Source organism: Rhineura floridana, chromosome 1 (assembly GCF_030035675.1).
Source record: "Rhineura floridana isolate rRhiFlo1 chromosome 1, rRhiFlo1.hap2, whole genome shotgun sequence".
NCBI lineage: Eukaryota > Metazoa > Chordata > Lepidosauria > Squamata > Rhineuridae > Rhineura > Rhineura floridana.
In genome coordinates, this window is record NC_084480.1 from 109,139,149 (window position 1) to 109,161,880 (window position 22,732).

General features: G+C 41.2%; 1 protein-coding gene across 7 annotated transcripts in view; it reads right to left on the minus strand.

Moving 5' to 3' along the window:
- The window catches only part of RFX3 (regulatory factor X3), a 220,961-nt gene that overhangs the window by 50,239 nt on the left and 147,990 nt on the right, over positions 1 to 22,732 (minus strand). For all 7 annotated transcript variants that reach the window (XM_061629144.1, XM_061629118.1, XM_061629109.1 and 4 more), the window contains 2 exons: positions 14,809 to 14,990; positions 12,413 to 12,532 (listed from right to left, as the gene is read on the minus strand). In XM_061629144.1, the coding sequence (XP_061485128.1) occupies positions 12,413 to 12,532; positions 14,809 to 14,990 (302 nt within the window). The remainder of the gene's footprint in view (positions 1 to 12,412; positions 12,533 to 14,808; positions 14,991 to 22,732) is intronic.

A 22,732-nucleotide genomic window follows, 5' to 3' on the forward strand; every position in this document is an offset into this window, starting at 1 on the left:
TCTTGCTTTCTCCCCTTCCCTGTATCTACACAGAGTCCTTGAATGTCGAACGTTAGGTCTCCTAAGCGCACAGGTTATCAATAGCAGTCATCTAGTGTAGGCGGAGAATAGAGGAGACCCAACTCAACAATTCTTGAGTCTTGGGAGGTACCAGAAATTTTCTATTTGGGAGTCAGACTTCAGACAGCAGAACAGTCTTTATAATACATGCTATTTATTCATATCTTGCACATTACAACTAATAACATGCATTCTAGGTTGTCTTAGCCATCATTGCAGAAACAGAAAACAGGAAAATAAATGGCTGGATATTCATTTAACATCGAAGTATAAAACTCTGAATGCACATCTTAATTAAAACAAGTTACAATAGTTGAAGGGCTGAGTTAAACCCTTAAGTTATATCACAGAGCCAAAACACAAAGGACATAGGAATACATATCATGATACATCACCCATCAGATGTTATGGATAGAATAGATGAATGGTTTTCATGCTTTCTTCAACAACACCCCCCACTCTAGCAGAGCTGAGGGGGCCCTGAGTGCTATGAAATCTGGCTTTTTATACACTCTATTTTCTATGGGAAGGTGTGTTCCCATGATCTTTTCTCATGAATTCAGTCCCACAGATTTGTCGTAAACATTCTCATGGGACAGACTTATAAACAAACACCATTCCATTCTCATAAATGTCTGTTTTATAAACATAGAGATTCTCAGAGATTCATACCAGTTTGTGGGTGAATTGGCCAGGTTACTGCTGGCCATTCAGAAAATCCTACTAAGATATTTTCCTGTTCTCTTCATTGTTTACGTTCTAACTCAGACTTGCTTATTTTAAATCTACTATCCTGTCTGTATGTCCAGACCTCCTGGAGGGGGGGAATGGGAAAAATGTCTGTCTTTTTAAAATGCTTTTTCTCCAACTCTGAAGGGAGGCAATTTCAAACTACTCCTATTTTAGTGTTGCCTCTTGTACCTATAAGCAAACTTTATACACTAGTTGAATAAGTCTTAAGTGTCTTCTAAGCAAATCTAAGCATGTGTAAATGATTGCACCACATTATATGCATATTTTCAGCCATTATCTGGATCTTCCCATTACAGGTTCCATAAGATATCTTCACATTAAACAGCATAAGAACACCCTGCTCATTACACCATTACCTTTCCAACAATGGTCAGCTAGATACAGCACCCTCAGAAAACAGAATATATACAATGCCCAGCATTACAGCAGATTATGCTATAGCAGTTGAGTGATGACCTACACAAAGAGACAGTTTTAGTAGGGATGGACAGATCCACCTATTTCACTAATTCTAGTGCAAAAAGTTAGTTGAATACTGCCTATGTATTTAAATACATATTTTCAAATGTATTTTCTTAAATAAAATAAACATTTCTAAACATATTTATCCTAAAGTATTTTTAAATCATTTTTTGAGCTGAGAACTGCGTTACAAAATTTGGTGATGTGGGGAAAAAAGGATAGCTACTAGCATTGGAGACATGGATCAGGTCAGTTCATACTGGATTTTGCAAAAAGCAAATTCTTCAAGCATTCCTATTTTTTAGAAACTTGAGCCTAGAAACAATCTAGATTTGACTGTTATAGTTGTAATGTTCAATTTCTTAATTCATCTGAGAAACTATTTAAGTGAACCAACACTTGGAAAGGTTATTTAGCATTACTGTGACATATACAGTCACTCTGGAAACATAGTGGAAGTACACAGACATCTAGAAAGTGATTTAGAGGAATAATCTTTATTGTTTAGAAAAGACTGTGCTAGCAAACCTGGAAAATGGCAATCCTCCTAGAATTGCCATGCTATGAATGTTACATGCTATCCCCAGCTGCTTTGCAAGAGCATCTTCAAAAATTAATTTGACAAGTAAATGGATATGCACCACTTCAGATAAGGCAAAGTTGTTCAGAAAGCCCTCCTCAACTTACTGAGGGCAGTGCCCCATTAGTGTGTCGAACCAGTTTGGGAATAATGTCATGAATCAGACAGGATTCACCCAGATGAGTTCAAATGGAGATTCTGGCCATAGGCCAGTGACCCGTTTATACAGGGAAGGCTAAATAAAAGTACTGTTGCATACATGGATCTCATGCTCATGTTTTTTTGGAATGAGTTTTTTGACTGGGCCTGGAGGTAATATGTTTGAAGTACTCATTTTGAATAATGTTAGATAAGACTAAGTGTCATTCTACAACACACTCCAGATTGTTTAGCAAAACTAAGCCATTCCACTCATCCTTCATAATATTTAATGGTACATCACAATTTGTATACTGTGTAATAATGTTCTAAGTCAAGAGCAACATAAAGCATTCTGATGGAAGTGTAACCTACATTTAGTTTACTTCCTTCCCAAGTCTCGCTTCTGCAGTTTGTCGCACCACAACTACCACTACTTTACTCCAGTAGTAATGGAGAATTTTTATATATTCACACATATAAACATAGGTTATTATATTACAAGGTATGGATTTATATAATAAAATTAAAAGGAGCTAAAGAATTAAGCAAAGAAGGCCACAGGCCTTGGGATCATAGGGAAAGCAAATTCAGTTTGAACTTCCCAACCCATGAGAATGAAGCAAGTAGGCCAGTGTATATGATTAACTTTAACGACTGTATTGTTTTAAACAATGGAAGCCTATAATCCATGATTGATATATTTTTAACTGTTTTATCCTGAGAAACTGACTTTAGTGAAATAGATAACAATGACATATATTCTATTCTTGATTTTGTAGAACGAGAATGCCGACTAGCGGAAATTTTGTAACTCTTCCAAAGTAGGGACGAGAGGAACTTTGAGCTTTAGCACGCATTTTAAAATAACTTGGTGTGTTGTTTTTTCACTTTTGATAAATAGGATACAGCTTTCTAAGTGGGTACTCGTGGTAAATAAGTATTTTGAGGTGGCTTGCTTTGTCTATTCCTCTGAGCAGGGCCAGCTCTAGGCATGACGGGGCCCTTGGGCACCAGCGTGCCCTGGGCCCCTCCGCTCCCCTTCCATGATCCGCGGAAACAGCCGCAGGAGGGATCACAGGACAGGAGCTTCTGAGCCGCCCATCCCATCCCCCCCGCTTCACCTACCTTTCCGCTTTTTTTGCATCTGCGCGCACTGCGCACACAGGTTTGCCATCAATCAAGATGGCGGCCAAAGTTTCCCTAAGGGGCTGAAGCCTCTGCCACCATCTTGGTTGATGGCAGCAATGTGACATGTAGCACTCATGCGTGCCATCAACCAAGATGGCGGCAGAGGCTTCAGCCCCTTAGGGAAACCTCAGCTGCCATCTTGATTGATGGCAAACTGCAAAAAACAGCGGAGAAAAGGTAAGTGAAGCAGGGGGGATGGTGGGCAGTTTGGAAGCTCCTGTCCCGCAATCCGCGGCTCCTGTCCTGCTTCCATGGATCATGGAAGGAGAGCAGAGGGCCCTCTGTAGCTCCAGGGGCCCTCGGGCCAGTGCCCAGCCTGGCCACCCTTTAGAACCGGCCCTGCCTCTGAGGCTGAGAGACGCTGGGTGGCCAGAATCAGCCCCAGTGTCTTCCCTAGACTGGGTGGTCTCCAGACATAGCCCAGTGTTTAAATATAATCCTCCCTCATAAGCTATGTATTTTATAAGTAAGGAATGGGATTTCTGAGAAAATATAAGGAATAAGGAACCTTGTAGCAGGCTAATAAAACTATGATGCTCATGGATACCCTAAGTTAACCAATCTCAACCTGGCATTGTGGTATTGCTTAAGGAACATGTTGTAATGTCCTCAGGTGTCCCTGGGTCAGCTTGGGCGAACAGGAGCCATGAAAGTATGCGTGAAGGCCCACTCACGATAAGTAGAATGAAGTGTCTGGTACAAACTGGTTTCAACTGGCCTAAAACCATTGGTAATGTGAGACAGAAGAATAGTGGTAACATTGGTCAAGGAGACAGTGCAATATTGGAAATATTAGTCAAGGGGACAGATTGACATTAGTCAAAGAAGACAGCAGGACAATGGGATGGGAGGTGGTTGCAAATTATGAATATACCTATACTCATTTTAATAAAATTATCTGATTGGTTGGAAATATTGCAGGGGGAAGGAACTTGTGGGATTGGTAAACTAATGTCACATGTGTATAAAAGATCTATGCAGACTGTGCCTCATTGCACTCTCTCCTGGATGTCTCAGGGAGACTGACCCTGCATATGCTTGTAAAGAATAAACGCCTACCTTTTTGCTTCAAGCCTGTGTCTTAAAATTTCTTCAAGGACCCCCAGCAAAAGATCCCATAGGAGAAAAATTCTTCATCAGCTCAGTGGAAAGCAGTGGTGCAGAGATGATTCAATAAAAAAAGACAACTGTACTCCATGTTTGACTACTGCATTATATATTGTGCCTTGTCAAATTATCTTTATTGTCTGTTATACTAGTTTTCCCAAACAGCAGATGAAGTGGTAAACCTGTCTGTACTTCTACCACTTCAGGCTGCAAATAAAGACTCACTACAACATACAAAATTGTAAGTCTTTTCACACAGAAAACCAGATATCAGCAAGAAGAGTTTCAGCCCAGCCTCCTCCTTAGACTGAAATATTATACTCATTTACCAGAAAGTAAGCCCAAGTGAACTCAGTGTAACTTATTTCTGAGTAGACAGGTACAGGACTGTACTGTTAGTGCTTTGGTTTGTTTGATTTTTATGGAATAGTATTCTACAGAGCAGAGGGAGAGAAGGAAAAAGAATTGTTGGTTCCCTACCTGAATGGTAGTTCCATGTTGCTGGAAAGAAATTCATCAGATTGGATTTTGGTGCTGCCTTGTGGCGGCAGGCAGGAAAGACCACTACAAATGGAAGGAAGTAGGCAGCTCCCATAATGCAGTCCTTCACTTTGCATCCTCACCAAGCTCAAACAGGTCAAAGGAGAAATAACAGCGATGGGAAAAAGCCCTACTTCCCTACAGATTTGGGGTATAAGTGAATGGCCAATACTAGAAACAGGGCAGCCAGTAACAGGGTGAGGCCTGATGAGTTTCTTTTCAGCAACACAGAACCAGCATCTGTTCTCATCTCATGTTGGTGGAAGAAACTCATCAGACTGGGACATCCTAACCCTTCCCATGAACAGTGTGATAAAAGAAGGCTGCCCTTAGTTAGGAAGAGCCTGCTGAAGGACCCTTCTGCCAAAGACTGCCTTGGGTGAGACATAGGTGTCAATTTTATAGTGCCTAGTAAAGCAACTTGGGGATGCCCAAGCTGCCCTGCAAATTTCATCTATAAAAGCATTAGCTGAGAGCGCTGCTGAGGTGGCCACAGCTCTCAAAGAATGGGTTGTGATCCAGTCAGGAGCAGGAAGTCTCTGAGCCTCGTAGGCCAGAGCTATGCACACTCTAATCCATCTTGAAAGATGGGAAAAGTTTCTCTCTGGCCCAATGAGGCTGGATGGAAAGAGACAAGAAGTATCAGTTAGTCTAACGTCCTTGGTTCTGGAAATGTAGAACTGAAGGTCACATCTAATATCTAAAGAGTGCCACACATGTTCTAGGGGATGGCATAGAACAGGCAAAATATTGAGAGGATTAGTTCTTGTTATCTGTGAAACGTAGGTATAAAGGAGGGTTCTGTTTGGAGAACACTCTCCCTTCATGAAAAATGCAAAGGTGTTTGGCCACCAAAAGAGCATTCAATTCAGAGACCCTGTGGGCAGATGTTATGGCAGTGAGGAATAGAATTTCCAATGACAAAATCCTTAGTGGAATTGTGCTTGTGCTTCTGCAGAGCCCACACGACCGTATGTAAATCCCAGAAGGGAAATCTATGTACATCCCTATCCTCCGTTTCAGGGTTGCCCCTTGTACAAAATATTTCAGAAGTGGATGGGGGGATAGGGATGTAGACACTAGATCTGAAATTAGTGAAGAAATTACTGCAGCTTGTCTTCTAAAGGTATTTGGTATAAGTCCCTTTTTCAAACCGTCCTGAAGAAAGCCCAGCATATGGGAAATCTTTGCCTTCTGAGGTGTCTGGAGGAGCACCATGAATCGAAGGACTTCCATGTTGAAGAATAAATGCGGATGGTCGATGGGCGTCTGGAGACTAAAATGGTTTCAATTACGTCAGTGTTCAGGCCAAACTTTCTAAGACATCTCCGTTCAATACCCAGGTCATCAGCTGAAGCCAGTTTGGATCTGGCTGAAGGAGAGGGCCCTGGGCGATTATGTCTGGGTGATGTGGGAGGTGCCACAGAGGTTGCAAGAGCCAGTGGCGTCAGGGCCAGAATGGCGTATCAAAATCACCCATGTCCTTTTCTCCCTGATCTTCTGTAGAACTTGTGGTATGATGGGTATCGGTGTGAAGGCACAAAGTAGCCCCTTGGGCCATGGTGCAATTAGAGCATTCAAGCCTTCTGCCCTGGGAGAGTGGAATCTTGTGAAAATTCTTGAACTGATGATTGTTTTCTGATGCAAATAGGTCTACCAGGAGCCTCCCAAAGTGGGACTGAAGAAGGAAAATCTTTAGATGAAGCATAATCCCCCTGGGCTGGACTGATTGGCAGCTCAAGCAGTTGGTCTGGACATTGGTTTCCCTGCTGATGGGCTTGGCAGACGGAATGAAAGCGAAGCTCCACCCAATTAAAGAATAGGGAGGCTTCTGCTTGTAGTTCAGCTGATCTTACCCCTCCTTCCCTGCTGATATTTGCTTTTAACTGTAGTGTTGTCTTTCTTAGGAAGGCATGGGATAGGATGAGACAAGGAACAAAGAACTGCAGGGCAAGGCATGCCGCTCTGAACTCCAAACAGTTGATATTCTTCACCTGTTCTGTTGGGGGCCAATAGCCCTGGACCAGGTGACCCAGACAGTGACACCCCCCCAGCTGCCTAGACTGGCATCTGAAGTTACTGGAGTCCTGCAAGTTTCCCTGAGAGGAAGGCTCTTTTGAAGATTCCAATCTAGGATCCACCATACCATGGCTGCTTGTAGGGCAGGAGTGTCTCCAAGCTGGATGTGCTGTCTGGAAGTGATGGCTCACTGGAAGGGTAGAAGGAACCACTGAAGTGCCCATGAATGGTGTTTGGCTGATGGAGTCACTTGAAATGCTAATACCAGAATGCCTAGAACCCTTACTAAGAATATCAGGTCTGCTGTTTGGAGTACATTAATGTGAGGGCCATCATCTTGATCGTCTGGGCCCTGTCTAGTGAAAGGGATATTGTTCCACTATGACTGGGTCCAGAATCACTCCCAGATGGATTAGGTCTGTGTAGGTTGTAGGTGGCTTTTTTGGAGCTTTACCAGAAAGCTGTGAAACTTGAGAATGGATAAGGTGACCTCAATATCCTGAAGGGCCTGCAACTTGGAGACTGAGCAAATTAGCAGATCGTCCAAGTAGGGGAAGATCTGGATGCCCTGGGGGCAAAGATGAGTCACCAGGGCAACCATAACCTTCGAAATTGGAAGTGTTGCTGACTATAAGGAAAACGAAGACATTTCCAATGACTGGGGTGTATGGGGATGTGGTGATAGGCTTCTCTAAGGTCTACAGACAACAGAAAGTCTTAAGGGTGGAGGACCTCCTTGACTGATTTATTTATTGATTTATTACATTTATATACCACCCCATAGCCAAAGATCTCTGTGCGGTTTACAGCAATTAAAACATTAAAAACAAATATACAAATTTTAAAACACAAAAAACAATTTAAAAACACAATTAAATTTTTTTAAAAACAATTTTAAAACACATGCTAAAATGCCTGGGAGAAGAGGAAAGTCTTGACCTGGTGCAGAAAAGATAACAGTGTTGGCGCCAGGCGCACATCATCATAAAGATCATTCCATAATTTGGGGGCCACCACTGAGAAGGCCCTCTCCCTTGTTGCCAGACTCCCACCTTCCCTCCAAGTAGGCACACAGAGGAGGGCTTTGGATGTTGAGAGTAGTGTACGGGTGGGTTCATGTTGGGGGAGGCATTCCATCAGGTATTGTGGTCCTAAGCTGTGTAAGGCTTTATAGGTTAAAACCAGCACCTTGAATCAAGCTCGGAAACATACAAGCAGCCAATGCAAGCGGGCCAGAATTGGTTTTATATGTTCGAACTGTCTGGTCCCTGTTACCAATCTGGCCGCTGCATTTTGCACAACCTGCAGTTTCCGAACCGTCTTCAAAGGCAGCGCCACGTACAGGGCATTGCAGTAATCTAACTTGGAGGTTACCAGAGCATGGACAACGGAAGCCAGGTTATCCCTGCCCAGATAGGAGCCTAGCTGGGCCACCAACCAAAGTTGGTAGAAGGCACTCCGTGCCACCGAGGCTACCTGAGCCTCAAGTGACAGAGATGGTTCTAGGAGAACCCCAAGCTACGAACCTGCTCCTTCAGGGGGAGTGCAACCCATCCAGGACAGGTTGGACATCCACCATCCGGTCAGAAAAACCACCCACTAGCAGCATCTCAGTCTTGTCTGGATTGAGGCTCAGTTTATTAGCCTTCATCCAGTCCATCGTTGCAGCCAGGCACCGGTTCAGCACATTGACAGCCTCACCTGAAGAAGATGAAAAGGAGAAATAGAGCTGCGTGTCATCAGCATACTGATGGCAATGCACTCCAAAGCTATGGATGACTGCACCCAGCGGTTTCATGTAGATGTTGAACAGCATGGGGGACAGAACTGACCCCTGTGGAACCCCATACTGGAGAGTCCAGGGTGCCGAGCAATGTTCCCCAAGCACCACCTTCTGGAGGCGACCTGCCAAGTAGGAGCAGAACCACCGCCATGCAATCCCTCCCACTCCCAACTCAGCCAGTCTTCCCAGAAGGATACCATAGTTCATGGTATCGAAAGCCGCTGAGAGATCAAGGAGAATCAACAGAATCACACTCCCCCTGTCTCTCTCCCGACAAAGGTCATCATACAGGGCAACCAAGGCTGTTTCCGTGCCAAAACCAGGTCTGAAAGCCGACTGAACTGAAAATTTGAATAAAAATTATTAACAAGAAAAAGAAAAAAAGAAACCCGACTGAAATGGATCCAGATAATTAGTCTCATCCAAGAGGGTCTGGAGCTGGCCTGCCACCACTCATTCAAGGACCTTGCCCAGGAATGGAACATTTGCTACCGACCTATAGTTATTAAGATTTTCTGGGTCCAGGGAGCTTCTCTTCAGGAGTGGTCTCATTACTGCCTCTTTCAGGCAGCCAGGGACCATTCCCTCTCACAGAGAGGCATTAATCACTTCCCTGGCCCAGCCGGCTGTTCCATCCCTGCTAGCTTTTATTAGCCAAGAAGGGCAAGGATCCAGCACAGAAGTGGTTGCATGAACCTGTCCAAGAACTTTGTCAACGTCCTCAAGCTGTATCAACTGAAACTCATCCAAGAAATCGGGACAAGGCTGTGTTCTGGATACCCCGCTTGATTCACCTGCTATAACACTGGATGCTAAAGATTTTATCCTGGAAGTGCCTAGCAAATTCATTACAGCAGGCCTCAGATGGTTCTACCATGTCATTCCTTCTTTGGCACCATTATAGAGTGGATGCGAAAGAAGGATTCTCCTGGAGGAACCAGTTGGATGGCCACCATGGGGACAAGGTGTTGAATGGCACTCTATACTATCTCTTGCTTCACTGGAGAGTTGGAGACTGGTGAAGGAAGGAATCACTGGGTCCGGAATTTGATTTTGTATCCCTGAAGAACAGACTTGAGGACCCACTGATCTGTGGTCGAAGCCTACCAGGCGTAAAAGAATTGTTGAAAGTGGCCTCTGACCAGAGACTGCTTGTTGGGGACACCCTCCCTTACCAGAGGATGGGAACTTGGCTCCTTGTTGGTATCTGGAAGAATATGTGGGATCGTTCGAGTTGCCCCAGCTGGGTCTGGACTCTTTGTATCTATGAATCGGTCAGGAGCCTTGAAAGGACTGGCTCGATAGACATGTTTGTTGTCCCTTCCTCTTGTCTTTCGACTCAACAAGGATGTCCTTCACAGCATCCTCACCAAAGAGTTTCTTCCCAGAATAAGAGGCAGCAGAAAGATTGACACTTGAGGTATTGTGTGCTTTCCAGTGTTTTAGACAGAGGGTTCTTCTGGCCACTATGTCTGCTGCAAGAACGAAGCTGTGAACTGGTTATATTTAATGTGGCATCTGCCTGGAGATGTGGCTGCTAACTTGGAGATCTTAAGGAGGGACTTGTGAACCCAATTCAGGTCTTGGTTAGGGTTGTCAACCAGGTCATCCAACCAAAACCACATGTGTGAACACTGACATAGATCAGGAGGTGCAAATGGTCAAGGCCACAGCTTCATATGCCCTGCAAAAGGCAAAATCCAAGCGTCTCTCACACTGGAGTACTGGAGCTGAATGTCCTCATCTTTGGGCAGGAGATTCTTGGCCACAAGAGCAGAGACTGAGTTGGTCAATGGCTGGAATCTTCAGTAGCTCTGTAAATTCTGGATCTAAATTGTAGAATTTATTAGCAAGAGAGAGATTTTTTATATTGCAACAGCATATTCCAATTCAGCTTCAGGAATAGTTTTGAATGGACCAGATACAGGAATAGGTTAACAGTAGATTTAGGCTCAGGTAACACAATTGCTTCCTTAGAATGAACTAGAGGTGGTTCAGTGGGAGTAGAACTGAGGCAAAGAGTTGCCAGAACCTGGTCAACAGGGAAGCAAAGTAAGATTCATGGAAAAGGTGATTGGAAGGATTGTTCCTCTGTCAAGAAGTCCTTGCTCCATTCCAACTCAGGATTAAGGAAGGGATCCAAGGTATCAACATCTTCATTTGAAATATTCTTCTGAGATGAAATTGCAGGTTCTATAGTATTGTCAATATGCAGATTAAATGGGTTAAGGAAGATGGAAGTAACTGGCATTCCTCAGAGTGTGTGGCTTACGTGTCAGAGAGATCCCTTGGATGGGGTAGGGCTTGTATAGCAGGTCTGTCCCTGGATGTTGAGGGGGAAGCTTGGTTAGGTATATTATCAGGAGCATTAAGAACCAGGCCAGTAGTGTGGGCTGGCATCCTTAGTTCACTAGCCAATTCTCCCAAGAGAGCATATTTAATTTGTGTATTCTGCCATATTTATTGTATGTACGTCGCCTAGAGTGGCCATTGGCCAGATAGGCGACACATAAATTAAATTTATTATTATTATTATTATTAAATTTATTATTATTATTATTAAGTATGTCTGCAGTCAGGGAGAAGCCTGGTTAAGGAAAAAGACTGTTGGTTGGAGGGGTGCCCTGTTGCTGCTGAGACAGGCTGGCAAGCTGCTGGTGAGAGACAGTAGGGGAATGACAGAAACCCATAAAAACCTCATCCTCAGAGGAGTGCGGTGAAAACAATTCCTGCAGCATTTCGCTATTGCTCATGTCACCTTGGTGTAGAAAGATGTCTCTTTCCACATTACTATTACTCAGGGCCAATTCAGAGAGCAGGAAGGGTGAGGTTTTAATTCAGAAGGTTTCCAGGTGTAGGTCACGTAAGTATTAACAAATAGTAACAGTCCAAAAATAACACCAAACCAAAATAATTGTCCTCAGTAATCCAAATAAAGAACTACTCCTCAGATGTTTTCTGCTATACAATCAAAAGGATTGGGTGACATCCAGTTCTGCTGTCCTACTTTTGCAGTGGACGTCTGCTTGCAGAAATGGGAATTACCCTCCTTTACCTCCCACTTGGTACCTCTAAAATTTGCTCTGGAGAGTTGGATGACCCTCTGGAACAAATTGTGGAGGGTTGCATGGGGAAGGAAGAAAGGAAAATTCTGTCATGTCTGCTGGCACATTGGAACTTGGGTAGGGTGCTGTTAAGATTAGCACTCCAAACTTCAGCCTAGGTGACACACATAATTCAATCCCCTCTCATTAAAAGCCAAATTCTATTCCCATAATTATATAAATAGTCCTGCTAATTTCAAGTTGAGAAGATTCTGGAAACACAAAAAATTTTACATTTTAAAAAAAACAATTTAGGTATTAAACTAAGAGATAATGTCCTTCAGCAGAACAATTTCTGTCCAGATAAAAGGTTTTCGGAATATTTATTTATTTAGACTTCTATACCACCCTTCACCAAAAATGGTCACAGGGCAATTTTAAAAAGTTATATAAACATAATGCATAAAAAGCAGAAATATTAAAATAATCCTTATAAATCACATAGTTAACATCAGAAAAATGAAAAACATCAATATCTAAAAGCCCTCCCCCCCCAAAAAAGGTGAGGCTTTACCTGGAGTCTAAAAGAATATAAGGTTGAGACAACCATGGATAAATCTTTAACTGGACATGTTATAAACGGAGAGGATACTGCTCCCTACCCCAAAATATATTGGAAGAAGCCAAGAAAGATGCTGAATGCTAACTACTGTAGTTAGTTTAGCAGTACTCTACCTTTGTTTCTGCTGCATGGGTTGCTGTCTCATAGCCATATATTGCATGTCCTCTTGTAGCCGATTAAGAGGCGAGTCCGGCTTGACACGAATCCCATAGTAATGATATTTGGAATTCCCCCTTTTGGAAAGAGCAAACATAAACAATAAGGGAATGTACACAACCTAAAAGCTATTGTGACCCCCTTGAAGATTTTAGAACGGAATCCTATCTCATACTATTGTTAAATCTAGCTGCTCTATCTGGACTGTGCAAAAACAGACATATAGCCACTTTAGTCCCAGAAAAATGGAAAGCTAGCTGAATCTCAGAGATTCACTTGGTTACAGCTGCAAATATTTTATCATAATTTCACATACTGGCCTCTTGACAAGATTTATACCATTCAAACAGAAGATATCCCAAATAGAAGGGAACTATACATTGCTTAATATGTGTTTATTGTAGAGGTTTCCTTTTACGATAACAAGACCAAAAGGAAATTGGTCATGCTAGGCATGTGTATTGTCAGAAATACGATCCTTGTCTGCATGCCATGCTTTGCTGCTATAAACAGTATGCAGTAAAGTTGTGGCCTGTCTTCCTCCAATTCAGTGGCCTATGTTGTTCCATCCTCCCTGCCAATCGCATTCCTCCATGGGCACAAATAGCTCAAAAGTCCATTATCATTATTCTACAGACATTTGTTCATGCTCCACATGCTGTTGTTTCCATCCTTATTAGTATTTGGGACATTTATTGCATAGCATTACACATGCAATCTGTTTGCATATCGGTTGTGCCTGATATGAAAAGTACCCTTTGCATACGTTGCAGCATGCAAAGTATGCGTGTTATCTGGGCTGTTAAATGCTTTTTATTAAATAGAATACAATAGAATACAAATCTCACACCTTTGTTTCAAGGACAGCTTGTGCTGCTGACAGATGGAACTCATTTGAAAAGCATTCAGAAAAGGAGATGAAACACTTTGAAAAAATTGGCAAAGAATTTTGTCCCTATTTAACATAATCTCATTTGTTGAATGAAACATCTTCATTCGGCTAAGATAGCCTACTTAATGTACTTACCTCTAATGCTTAATAGAATTGATGCTTTGCCAATATTTTATAGCCCAAAATTGGAGTAGAAAATGTTTAATACACATTTTAATGAAGTGTCTCTGCAGTTTATTTACACTAATACACAAGCTTTGTGTTTATAGCGGTTTACTTTTCAAGAAAAACACAGCCTCATCCCAAACAGGAGCACTATACTTTAGGGTTCTAGCTAACCAGACATGTCCTCTTCTGGGATATTGTAAGTTGTAAGCCAACTCACTCTATTTTTCAAGCTGACACTCACCATTCCATAGCTCTTGATGCCCACTAAGCATGCTAAGTTTGTATAGGACCATTTTAAAATTAAGAACACTGCTGGATCAGACCAGACTTATCTTGTAAAGCTGCCTACTTTTCACCATGGTCATCGATATGCCAATGTGAAACCACAAATAGGACATGAAGGTAATAGGTTTCTCCTGCTGTTATTTTCTAGCAACTGATATTCAGAGCCATGCGGTCTCTGGTCCTGGAGCAGCATAAAACCATTATGAGTAGTAGCCAATGTGGTATATTAGTTAGGGTACTGGAATAAGACCAGGGAAACCAGGATTCAAATCTCCATTTGGCCATAAAACTCACTGTGTGACCTTGAGACAGTCACTTTATCTCAGCCTAACCTGCTTCATAGAGTTGTTATGAGGATAAAATGGAGAAAGAACCACATATGCTGCCTTGAACTCCTTGGAGGAAAGGATGAACATAAATGTAGTTAACAAATAATAGCCATTGATAGCCTAATCCTCCAAGAACTAATTAGTGTTGATTATGCATAGTGTAGTAGAAAATTCCAAAGTTTAACTCTGGGCTGTGTGAAGACGCATTTGCCTGTCCTGAATCTCCCATCATTAGCTGTACAATGTATTTTTTAAAATAGATGTGGTGACCAGAAATGCATACAGTATTCCGAGTATGGTCGCATCATAGATTTGTATAAATGCACTAAGGTAGTGGCAGTTTTATTTTTGATTGCTTCCTAATAATTCTCCAGCAGAGAATTCACCTTTTTCTCAGCTGCTGCATGTTTTCATTGAACTACCCATCACAACACCAAGATCTCTTTCCTGGTCACTTACCACCAGTTCTGACACGGGAGGGGGGCTCCACCTTTTAGTTTAAAAAGCACACTTTGTATACTTTTGTGATCCTTTGGTTTTTCATGACCACACAGATTCCTGCCTTTTGTTTCTCTGTGGTCATGTGCTGGCTTCATGTCTGTTGTCACAGGGGCACAGAACTTGCTACTAGAGGGAGTGATTCTCCCATTAACTCAGACCTTTGTTTCCTTACACTAACCTGGTTCCCAGTCTTCTGGTTCGTAGGCCCATGAAAATTGACCTTATCAGTTTTCCAAAAGAGGCAGCATTGACTGGGTCCAATTTATGCTCCTGACAATGTCTCAAATAGTGGTTGTAGAGGGTACTTCTGGGGAGACTCACTCCTTCTGCTGTTTCATAGTTGTCTAAAAGCCACTGGAGCTATTTCAAATTGGGAACAAAGAAGAAAAATGAACTCAACACAACTTTAGAGAACAGTTATGCATTCATTAGAGATGAAATAATGCAAGTACAAAAATGGTTCTCTGTTTAGCTAGCTACATAATTCTCCAACTCCAGGTAATTCTCCACAGACATGTTAAATGCATCACATCATCTTAAAATAATTTTACAAATAGGGAAACAGCAGAACCCTTAAAACTTGTGACTTCAGGCAATATCAATTACTTCAAGAAGGTAACACCACACTAATGCCTCATACACTGACATAGACTGAGGCAAAGTGTTAGCACTTGGGAGAATATGAGTAACACTGAAAATAATTCACACACAAAAAAGGAAAATGTTCTTGTGAAGTGATGCTAACATCCATGCTTCTGTATTATTAGACTATCAGGTTTAACTTTATTGTAGTATTTAATTGAATAAAACTTGTATTTTGTTTTATAACAGCTGAAGATTATGAATCAAATCCTGCATCTACCAGTGACAGACAGAGAAAGTGGTTATGTCCAATTTCACTGAAAACCAAACTGGGTCCTGTGAAACTACATTTCCTTTCGGCCAAGGATGGGCAACCACTGTACAACTCCCATAATCTATGCTGGGGATTTGGGAGGCCAACATCAGCAGGGCCATAGTTTCTTCATCCCTGCTTTAGGCTATTTTACTTGGGATTTAAATTTGGAAGCAGGTAAGAAAACATTTACATGAATGTCAGTGATCAGATGTTGAGAGGCACACAGCAAATATGTAAACATATATAATGTATCAAGAGAGAACCAAAACCATAAAATCAAACCACTTTAACTTCTGTTAATGAAATAAAACTTTTACAGCACAATCCTATACATGCCTACTCAGAAATAACCCCCACTGGGAATTTCTGGATTAACTTTCCATCTTTCGTTCTGGGGTGCGGGGGAACGTTCCACCTGTCTTTGGGTTTCAACTTTAGTAACGTTATATATCTATTATAACAGTGGGAGAGGTACACATGGCTAGGTGACAACAGGCACACATACTGATTAGCACATTTCCGAACACTTTAGTACAGAGACAGCAAGGATTTGGGGCTGTAACAACCAGTCCAATCTGCTGGGCATCTCTTGGGAGAACAAATCATATATAATGCAGAAGACATGGCAGGTGGATATCCACTGCCATTAGCCACTCTCTGTGTTCTCATTCTAGTTATCAGACCAATTTGGATGCCAAAAGCCCCAAAATTTCATAAGGAGGCCCTGAAGTGGTACCAAATCTTGAGCAGAGTACTTTCCCAAATCCAAGTGTCTATTGCAACAAGTATCCAAAGGTTAAAATACAGTGAAGGCAGTGGAAAGACCCAGCCTATTAAGACAGATCAGGATGCTTAGTAAAGCTTCTTTGCCCACCAACAGCCATTATGAGAGTTTCACATGGAAATCAATATATCTAAGGAAAGGCAGATGAGAAGTCACTGAGGTATTGAGGCTGAGCATGGCATCTTCTTAAAAAGCACAGGGGTGACCTGAAGCAGGGTCGTCTCTCCTTTTTGTCTGTCATGCTTTGTACTTTGTGCCCCAGTTAATACAGCAATGCAATGTCAGCCAGGTGGGTAGAACAAGATGAAGGATGCTGGTCAGTCAACCTCTTAACAGAAGTGGTGCTTGGCTGTACTACCCACCCTCTGGCTCCCGGTGACCCCTATGTCAAGCAGGATTAGATTCTTGCTCAAAAGGTAGGGACAGATGATCCTAAGAAGCTAGTTTAAATTTGCATTTTGATTCAAATTTCACGTTAGCCAAGAATTCACTGGTGATTTAAGGCATACCACTATTGCTCAGCTTCAGCCTCTCATTATCAGGGGATAATACTGATCTGAGCTAAACTGTTGATGTAATATTGATATAATGCCTCTGAAACCCTTTGAACACTCTAAATGAACTATAGACATTGTATTTTTGTTGCTGTTCTTGTTGTTATTAACATGGACAAAATAGCTATGCTATGTTCTAATATGCTATAGAATTCCAAATGCTTTTAATTGAGATAATTTATTTTATTTTAGTTTCTTTAAAGCATACCAAAAAGGGATCCAGAGTATCCCTTCATGTTCAAAACCAAGATCCAGCGGAGGATCTCACTGCTAGAAAGCAGGCAACAGGGGGCGGAGGGAATGAGAAACTATTTCCCACCAATTACCCCTTCCCCTTACAGCCTCCTGCACACACACACACTGTTCTGGATTGTGTCCCAATCCTTCAGAGCAGCTTTTCATGGAGCAGAGGGAACTGCAAGGGGAGGAGGAATAGTTGAAAACAGCCTCACTCCTTCCTCCAAAGGGAACATTCTACAAGTAAAGTTCTGCTTATGGGAATTTTGGATCCAGCCTGTTCCTTCCTTCTTTTTTTTAGCTCACGGATACAAAATTATTTTCAGATATCTCATATTCACAAAAGTCTTTCAAATTAATTATTTACCATTATGAGCATATAAACTATGATAACACATCAAGGGAAATCGTAACCTTTACCTTGGTGTATTAAAAACACTAATTTATTTCACTAATGAACTGACATAAGCATATTTGAGGACAGGAATGAAGAATATAGTAACTTTCAAACTTTGCACTTAACTCATTATAATTAATCAGGATAGATTAAAGTAAATATTCTATTGCTATTTACCCAAAGGGAAATACTGACTAGCAATTGCAAAAACCATACATTTCCCAATTAAATTATAAATGAAACATTTGACATTTCCTCTGCAAATGAATTATAACCTATTTTCATTAATTTTAAATACATTTTACAAATAAAATCTACTTTTGACAGAATTTAACTGTTACTTGCAATAATCATTTTTAACAGTGAAGTCCAAGCTAGGAATAAATATCTTTGCTTTAGGACATACATATTTTAGTGAGAAAAGACCCTTTGTTTTCTAGCAGAAAATGGGGGGGATGCTCTAGGCCGCAAAGAATTTTAAGGTGAAAATAATCAACTTAAGTTCTACATATTTGGAGGCATGAACCACCAAGAATGGTACTAGTGGGTAGACAAGCTTTACTTTGCCTTTGAGGTAGTAGGAGAATATTCCTATCTGGTAATCATCAGATACTTTGGCACAAACCAATACGGAATACATCTAGCAATGACCATTAGCATTATACTTAAACAGAATTCCCACGCTCTAATGCTGGGTACAAACAGGGATGGACATCAAAGTAATGAGAAAAGCCACAAAAATAAGAAAGCATTAATAATTAGCCCCAAATACAAAATATTTAAAGAAAAGGCAAGTTGATAACATTAAGAGCATGTTGTAAGGTTTTGCTATTAAAATGTCATCCACCTTTAAAATGTTCAGCAATGGCATTGCAAGCAACTACTATGAGAGCCTGTTCCAAAATGGTTCTGAATTGAAATTTTAGCCAAAAATTGTTAATACTTTAGCCAAATATTGTTAATATTGTGCAAAAACACTTACGCCAATAAAAAGTCACCACCTTCCACCCAATTTCCACCCTCATCCTTCCATCCTAAGTCTCAGCCAAACTGGGAATTACCATACACATAAAAAGGCAGGGAAAGTGAGATGTGCATAGAACAATAGTACGGAGTTTCAAGATTAAAAAGCTCTAAGAACTCTGAAGAAATATTAAATTTAATGCTGACACCACACCTACTGAATGTTGCCCCACCCTAACTGCTAAGTCTAAGAAACCTCTGTATTCCAAATTTTATTTTAATGTGGGGTATGAACCAGATGTCTAGACACATAGGATTATAAAATCAGGGGAGGAGGGAGAATAAAGTATTTGCTTCTTACATGTTGTATTTTTGAGTAAAATGGCCATACAAGTAAAAATAATCACTTTCACTAACAAAATGGCATCATCTTCATATATCCTAATTGTTGATTTTTTCTAATAATAATAAAATAAAAGCAAACATTTAAACAGTATTAGAACAAAGAATTTTGCATACTCTATGGATTATGTAAACTAATGTCATATTAAGTATATCAACAGCTATTCTGTAGCTCTCTTTTGATGAGTAGCGTAGTGGATTTCCATACGACATCCATAAAAGGAATAAAACTGTTCAACTAATTTGCACTTGTATGATAAATAAAGTCATTCACTCCTCAGCGTGGAAGCAAATTTAAAATGTTCACCATTTGAAAAATATCTTACAATAATGGGGAATATTTTTTTAAAAAAATCTTAAAATAATGGGGAATATATATATATATTTAAATTTAAATGAGTTTTATTTTCCAGGTGCTTCATTGAAGCACTTGCTTTATTTTTCTGGGAAGGTATATTCACATAAAGCCATGAGATCTTTCTGTCTTGGAACACTAAATTATTTAAGGAAAATATTTAATTTTGTTGAGGAAAGATTTCCATGGGCATCTGGTTGGCCAGTGTGATACCATTGCTGAAAAAGCCCACCCTGGACCCATTGGTCTGCAACAATTACTGACCAGTTGCAAATACCACCTTCTTAGGGAAGGTGATTTGAGAGGGTTGTGGCGCAGCAATTGCAAGTACTCTTGGATGAAACAGATTATCTTGACCTATTCCAGTGTGGGTTCAGGCCTGGTTATGGGACTGAATCGGCCTTGGTTGCCCTGATGAATGACCTTTATCAGGAGAAGGACAGGGGGAATGTGACCCTGTTACTCTTACTTGATCTCTCAGTGGCTTTTGATACCATTGACCATGGTATCCTTCTAGGCAGATGGGTATTGGAGGCACTGTTTTAGAGTGATTCCGATCCTGTCCCCGAGGTCATTTTCAGAGAATAGCATTGGGTGATTGTCTTTCGCCCCTGGCAGTTGTGCTGTGGGGTGCCGCATGTCCCCCATGCTGTTTAGCATCTATATGAAGTCCTTGGGAGCAGTCAGCAGGAGATTTGTGGGACGGTGTCAGCAGTACGCTCATGATACCCAACTCTCTTTCTCTGTAACATCTGAATCTGGGGAGGCTGTGCAAGCCCCGACTGCTGCCTGGATTCAGTGGTGGGCTGGATGAGGGCCAATAAACTGAGTCTGAATCCTAGCAAGATGGAGGCGCTGTGAGTTGGTGGTTCCCGAGTTCAGATAATTGGTCAGTTGCCTGCTTTAGATGGGGTTGTAGTCCCTCTGAAAGAGCAGGTCCGTAGTCTGGGGGTGCTCCTAGATTCATCTTTGTCGCTAGAGGCCCAGGTGACCTCAGTAGCTAGGAGTGCCTTTTACCAGCTTTGGCTGGTAAGACAGCTGCGGCCGTTCCTGGACTGGGATAGCCTGACCACTGCTGTCCATGCACTGGTAACCTCCAGGCTGGATAACTATAATGTGCTCTATGTGGGGCTGCCCTTGAGGTTGGTCTGGAAGCTGCAGCTGGTGCGAAATGCAGCGGCATGACTGCTCACTGGGGCAGGGTATTGCCAACATGTCACTCCAGTGTTGAAAGATTTGCACTGGCTGCCCATTTGCTACCGGGCCAAGTTCAAGTTTCTAGTTTTGGTTTATAAAGCCCTATACAGCTCGGGACCAGGATACCTGAAAAACCATCTTATCCCTTATATACCCTGTCGATCACTGTGCTCTGCATGTGAAGGCCTCCTGCAGATACCATCTTATCAGGAGGTCCATTCTGTACAACATAGGAAATGGACCATTAGTGTGGCTGCACCTACCCTGTGGAATTCCCTACCCTTAAATATTAGACAGGCGCCATCTCTGTTGTATTTTCAGCACCTATTGAAGACCTTCCTCTTTCAACAAGGCTTTTAAGTTGAGACCTTATCCCAGTCTGTGTCTGTGTTGGAATTGCTTTTTAATATGTTTTTAACCTCTTTTTTAAAAAAAGATGTCTTGAAAGCTTTTTAAAAAAAATGTTTTTAAAGATGTTTTGTTTTAATGTATTTTAAAGCCTATTTTTACGATGTTTTAAAGTGTTTTTAGTGCTTTTGTTTGCTGCCCTGGCCTCCTGCTGGGAGGAAAGGCGGGATATAAATCAAATAATAAACAAACAAACAAACAGGATGCTGGACTAGATGGGCCACTGGCGTGATCCAGCAAGCTGTTCTTATGAGCTATGCTATAACAAAACAGAATTTCACAAAGTACCCTGCTTCTAAACAATGACTTGATTTTGCTTTCCTTTACTCAGGAAATAGTAGAACAAAGCACACAGTATAATTATTTTTCTGCAAGCTTATTCTATGGTACAAGGTGATATAGAAAAGGCCCAAATAATATAAGTGAGATTTACCAGCACATTTCAGGAAATGTTCTATTATTTCAGTAAATGTGCTAGCAATTTATTATTATTATTATTATTATTATTAAAATTTCTATCCCACCCTTCCTTCCAGAAGAAGCCCAGGGGATAAACAAAGGACAATATTTAAGGGGAGGGAATTCCAAAGGTCTCTTCCTATGTAGAGTGGAATGGACCTCCTGATAAATATGGTATCTGCAGGAGGCCCTCACCTGCAGAGCGTAGTGATAGACTGGGTATATAACGGGTAAGGCATAAAGTTTACTTTATGCCAATAAGTTAATTCTAAAAATGATCTGTGCTAGCTTTTTAAAAAATCACACAATTAACAATGTAATTTGCAGCTTTCCACATATTTGGAAGTTTCATTTACATAGCTATACTTGATATTTTCCATGCTAACCCAAGTTAGGAAAACATTATTTCATCAGCAAGCCTCACAACATACAGATTTTGTGATTCAACAATAATGAGATGGCATAACAACTAAGCAACATTCACAGACTTTTGAGCAGGGTCAACTTGTGGGATGGAGAAGTGGAAAAGCACTAGGATAGGAAAACAGCATTTAGGATAAAAAGAGAGGAAGTTAGCCCTACTTAAAATGTAGTGGGCTTATAAGCATACACGAAGTACAAGCATACGTACAACACGAACCAAGACCTCTCCCCTCCTTGGTTGTTCCACACCAATGGCAACCTGCATCATTGTCACGCTGTGCTCAGTCCTACATTCAGTGGCATGAGAATTTACCAAACTTTAGGCTAGGTCCACAAAAAAATGGAAATAGCTCATCAATGCATTTCTTTCTGAAGAAACAGAAGCTATGCATCCGTGCAACACCAGACATGCACTTTTCCATATCTGTGGCTCTCCTTTATATGCACAATGCTTTCTTTTGATTTTGACTGTACTGTTTAAGTTGCTAATGGATTAAAACACTAATTTATATTTTATACATATATGGGAGGGGGCTATGTCATTTTACAAACTGGCAAAATGCTTGTCATTTTGAGAGGTAGGCTGCATATGAAAGTCATCCTAATATATTGCAAGGACTCTCTACACATGGAGAGATATTTGAATACCACTGTAGAATCCCAGGTAACCCACTGTCTAGCTTGAAAGGCAGAGTTTTGTCCCCACTGCAAAAGTAGTAACCCCAATTTGTGAGTGAAAGGTAACTTACACGGGAGATAACAAATGCACTGGGAAGTTGACTGGGATATGGGCTAGAGATGTGAAGGACCGAGAAAAAAATTTCAGGGGGGAAATGTTTTTTCCCTGATTTTTTCCGAAGCCTTTTTTGTTTTGTTTTTTTCTCAAAAATTGGAAAAATTGAAAAATTGAAGAAAAAATGAAGAAAAAATGGATTATGGAATGTTTTCTTTTAAGCATGAATAAAATGTTTCACTGAATCTTGGTCCCCCCTTTTTCTCAGTTCTTTTTATGAGAATGGATACTT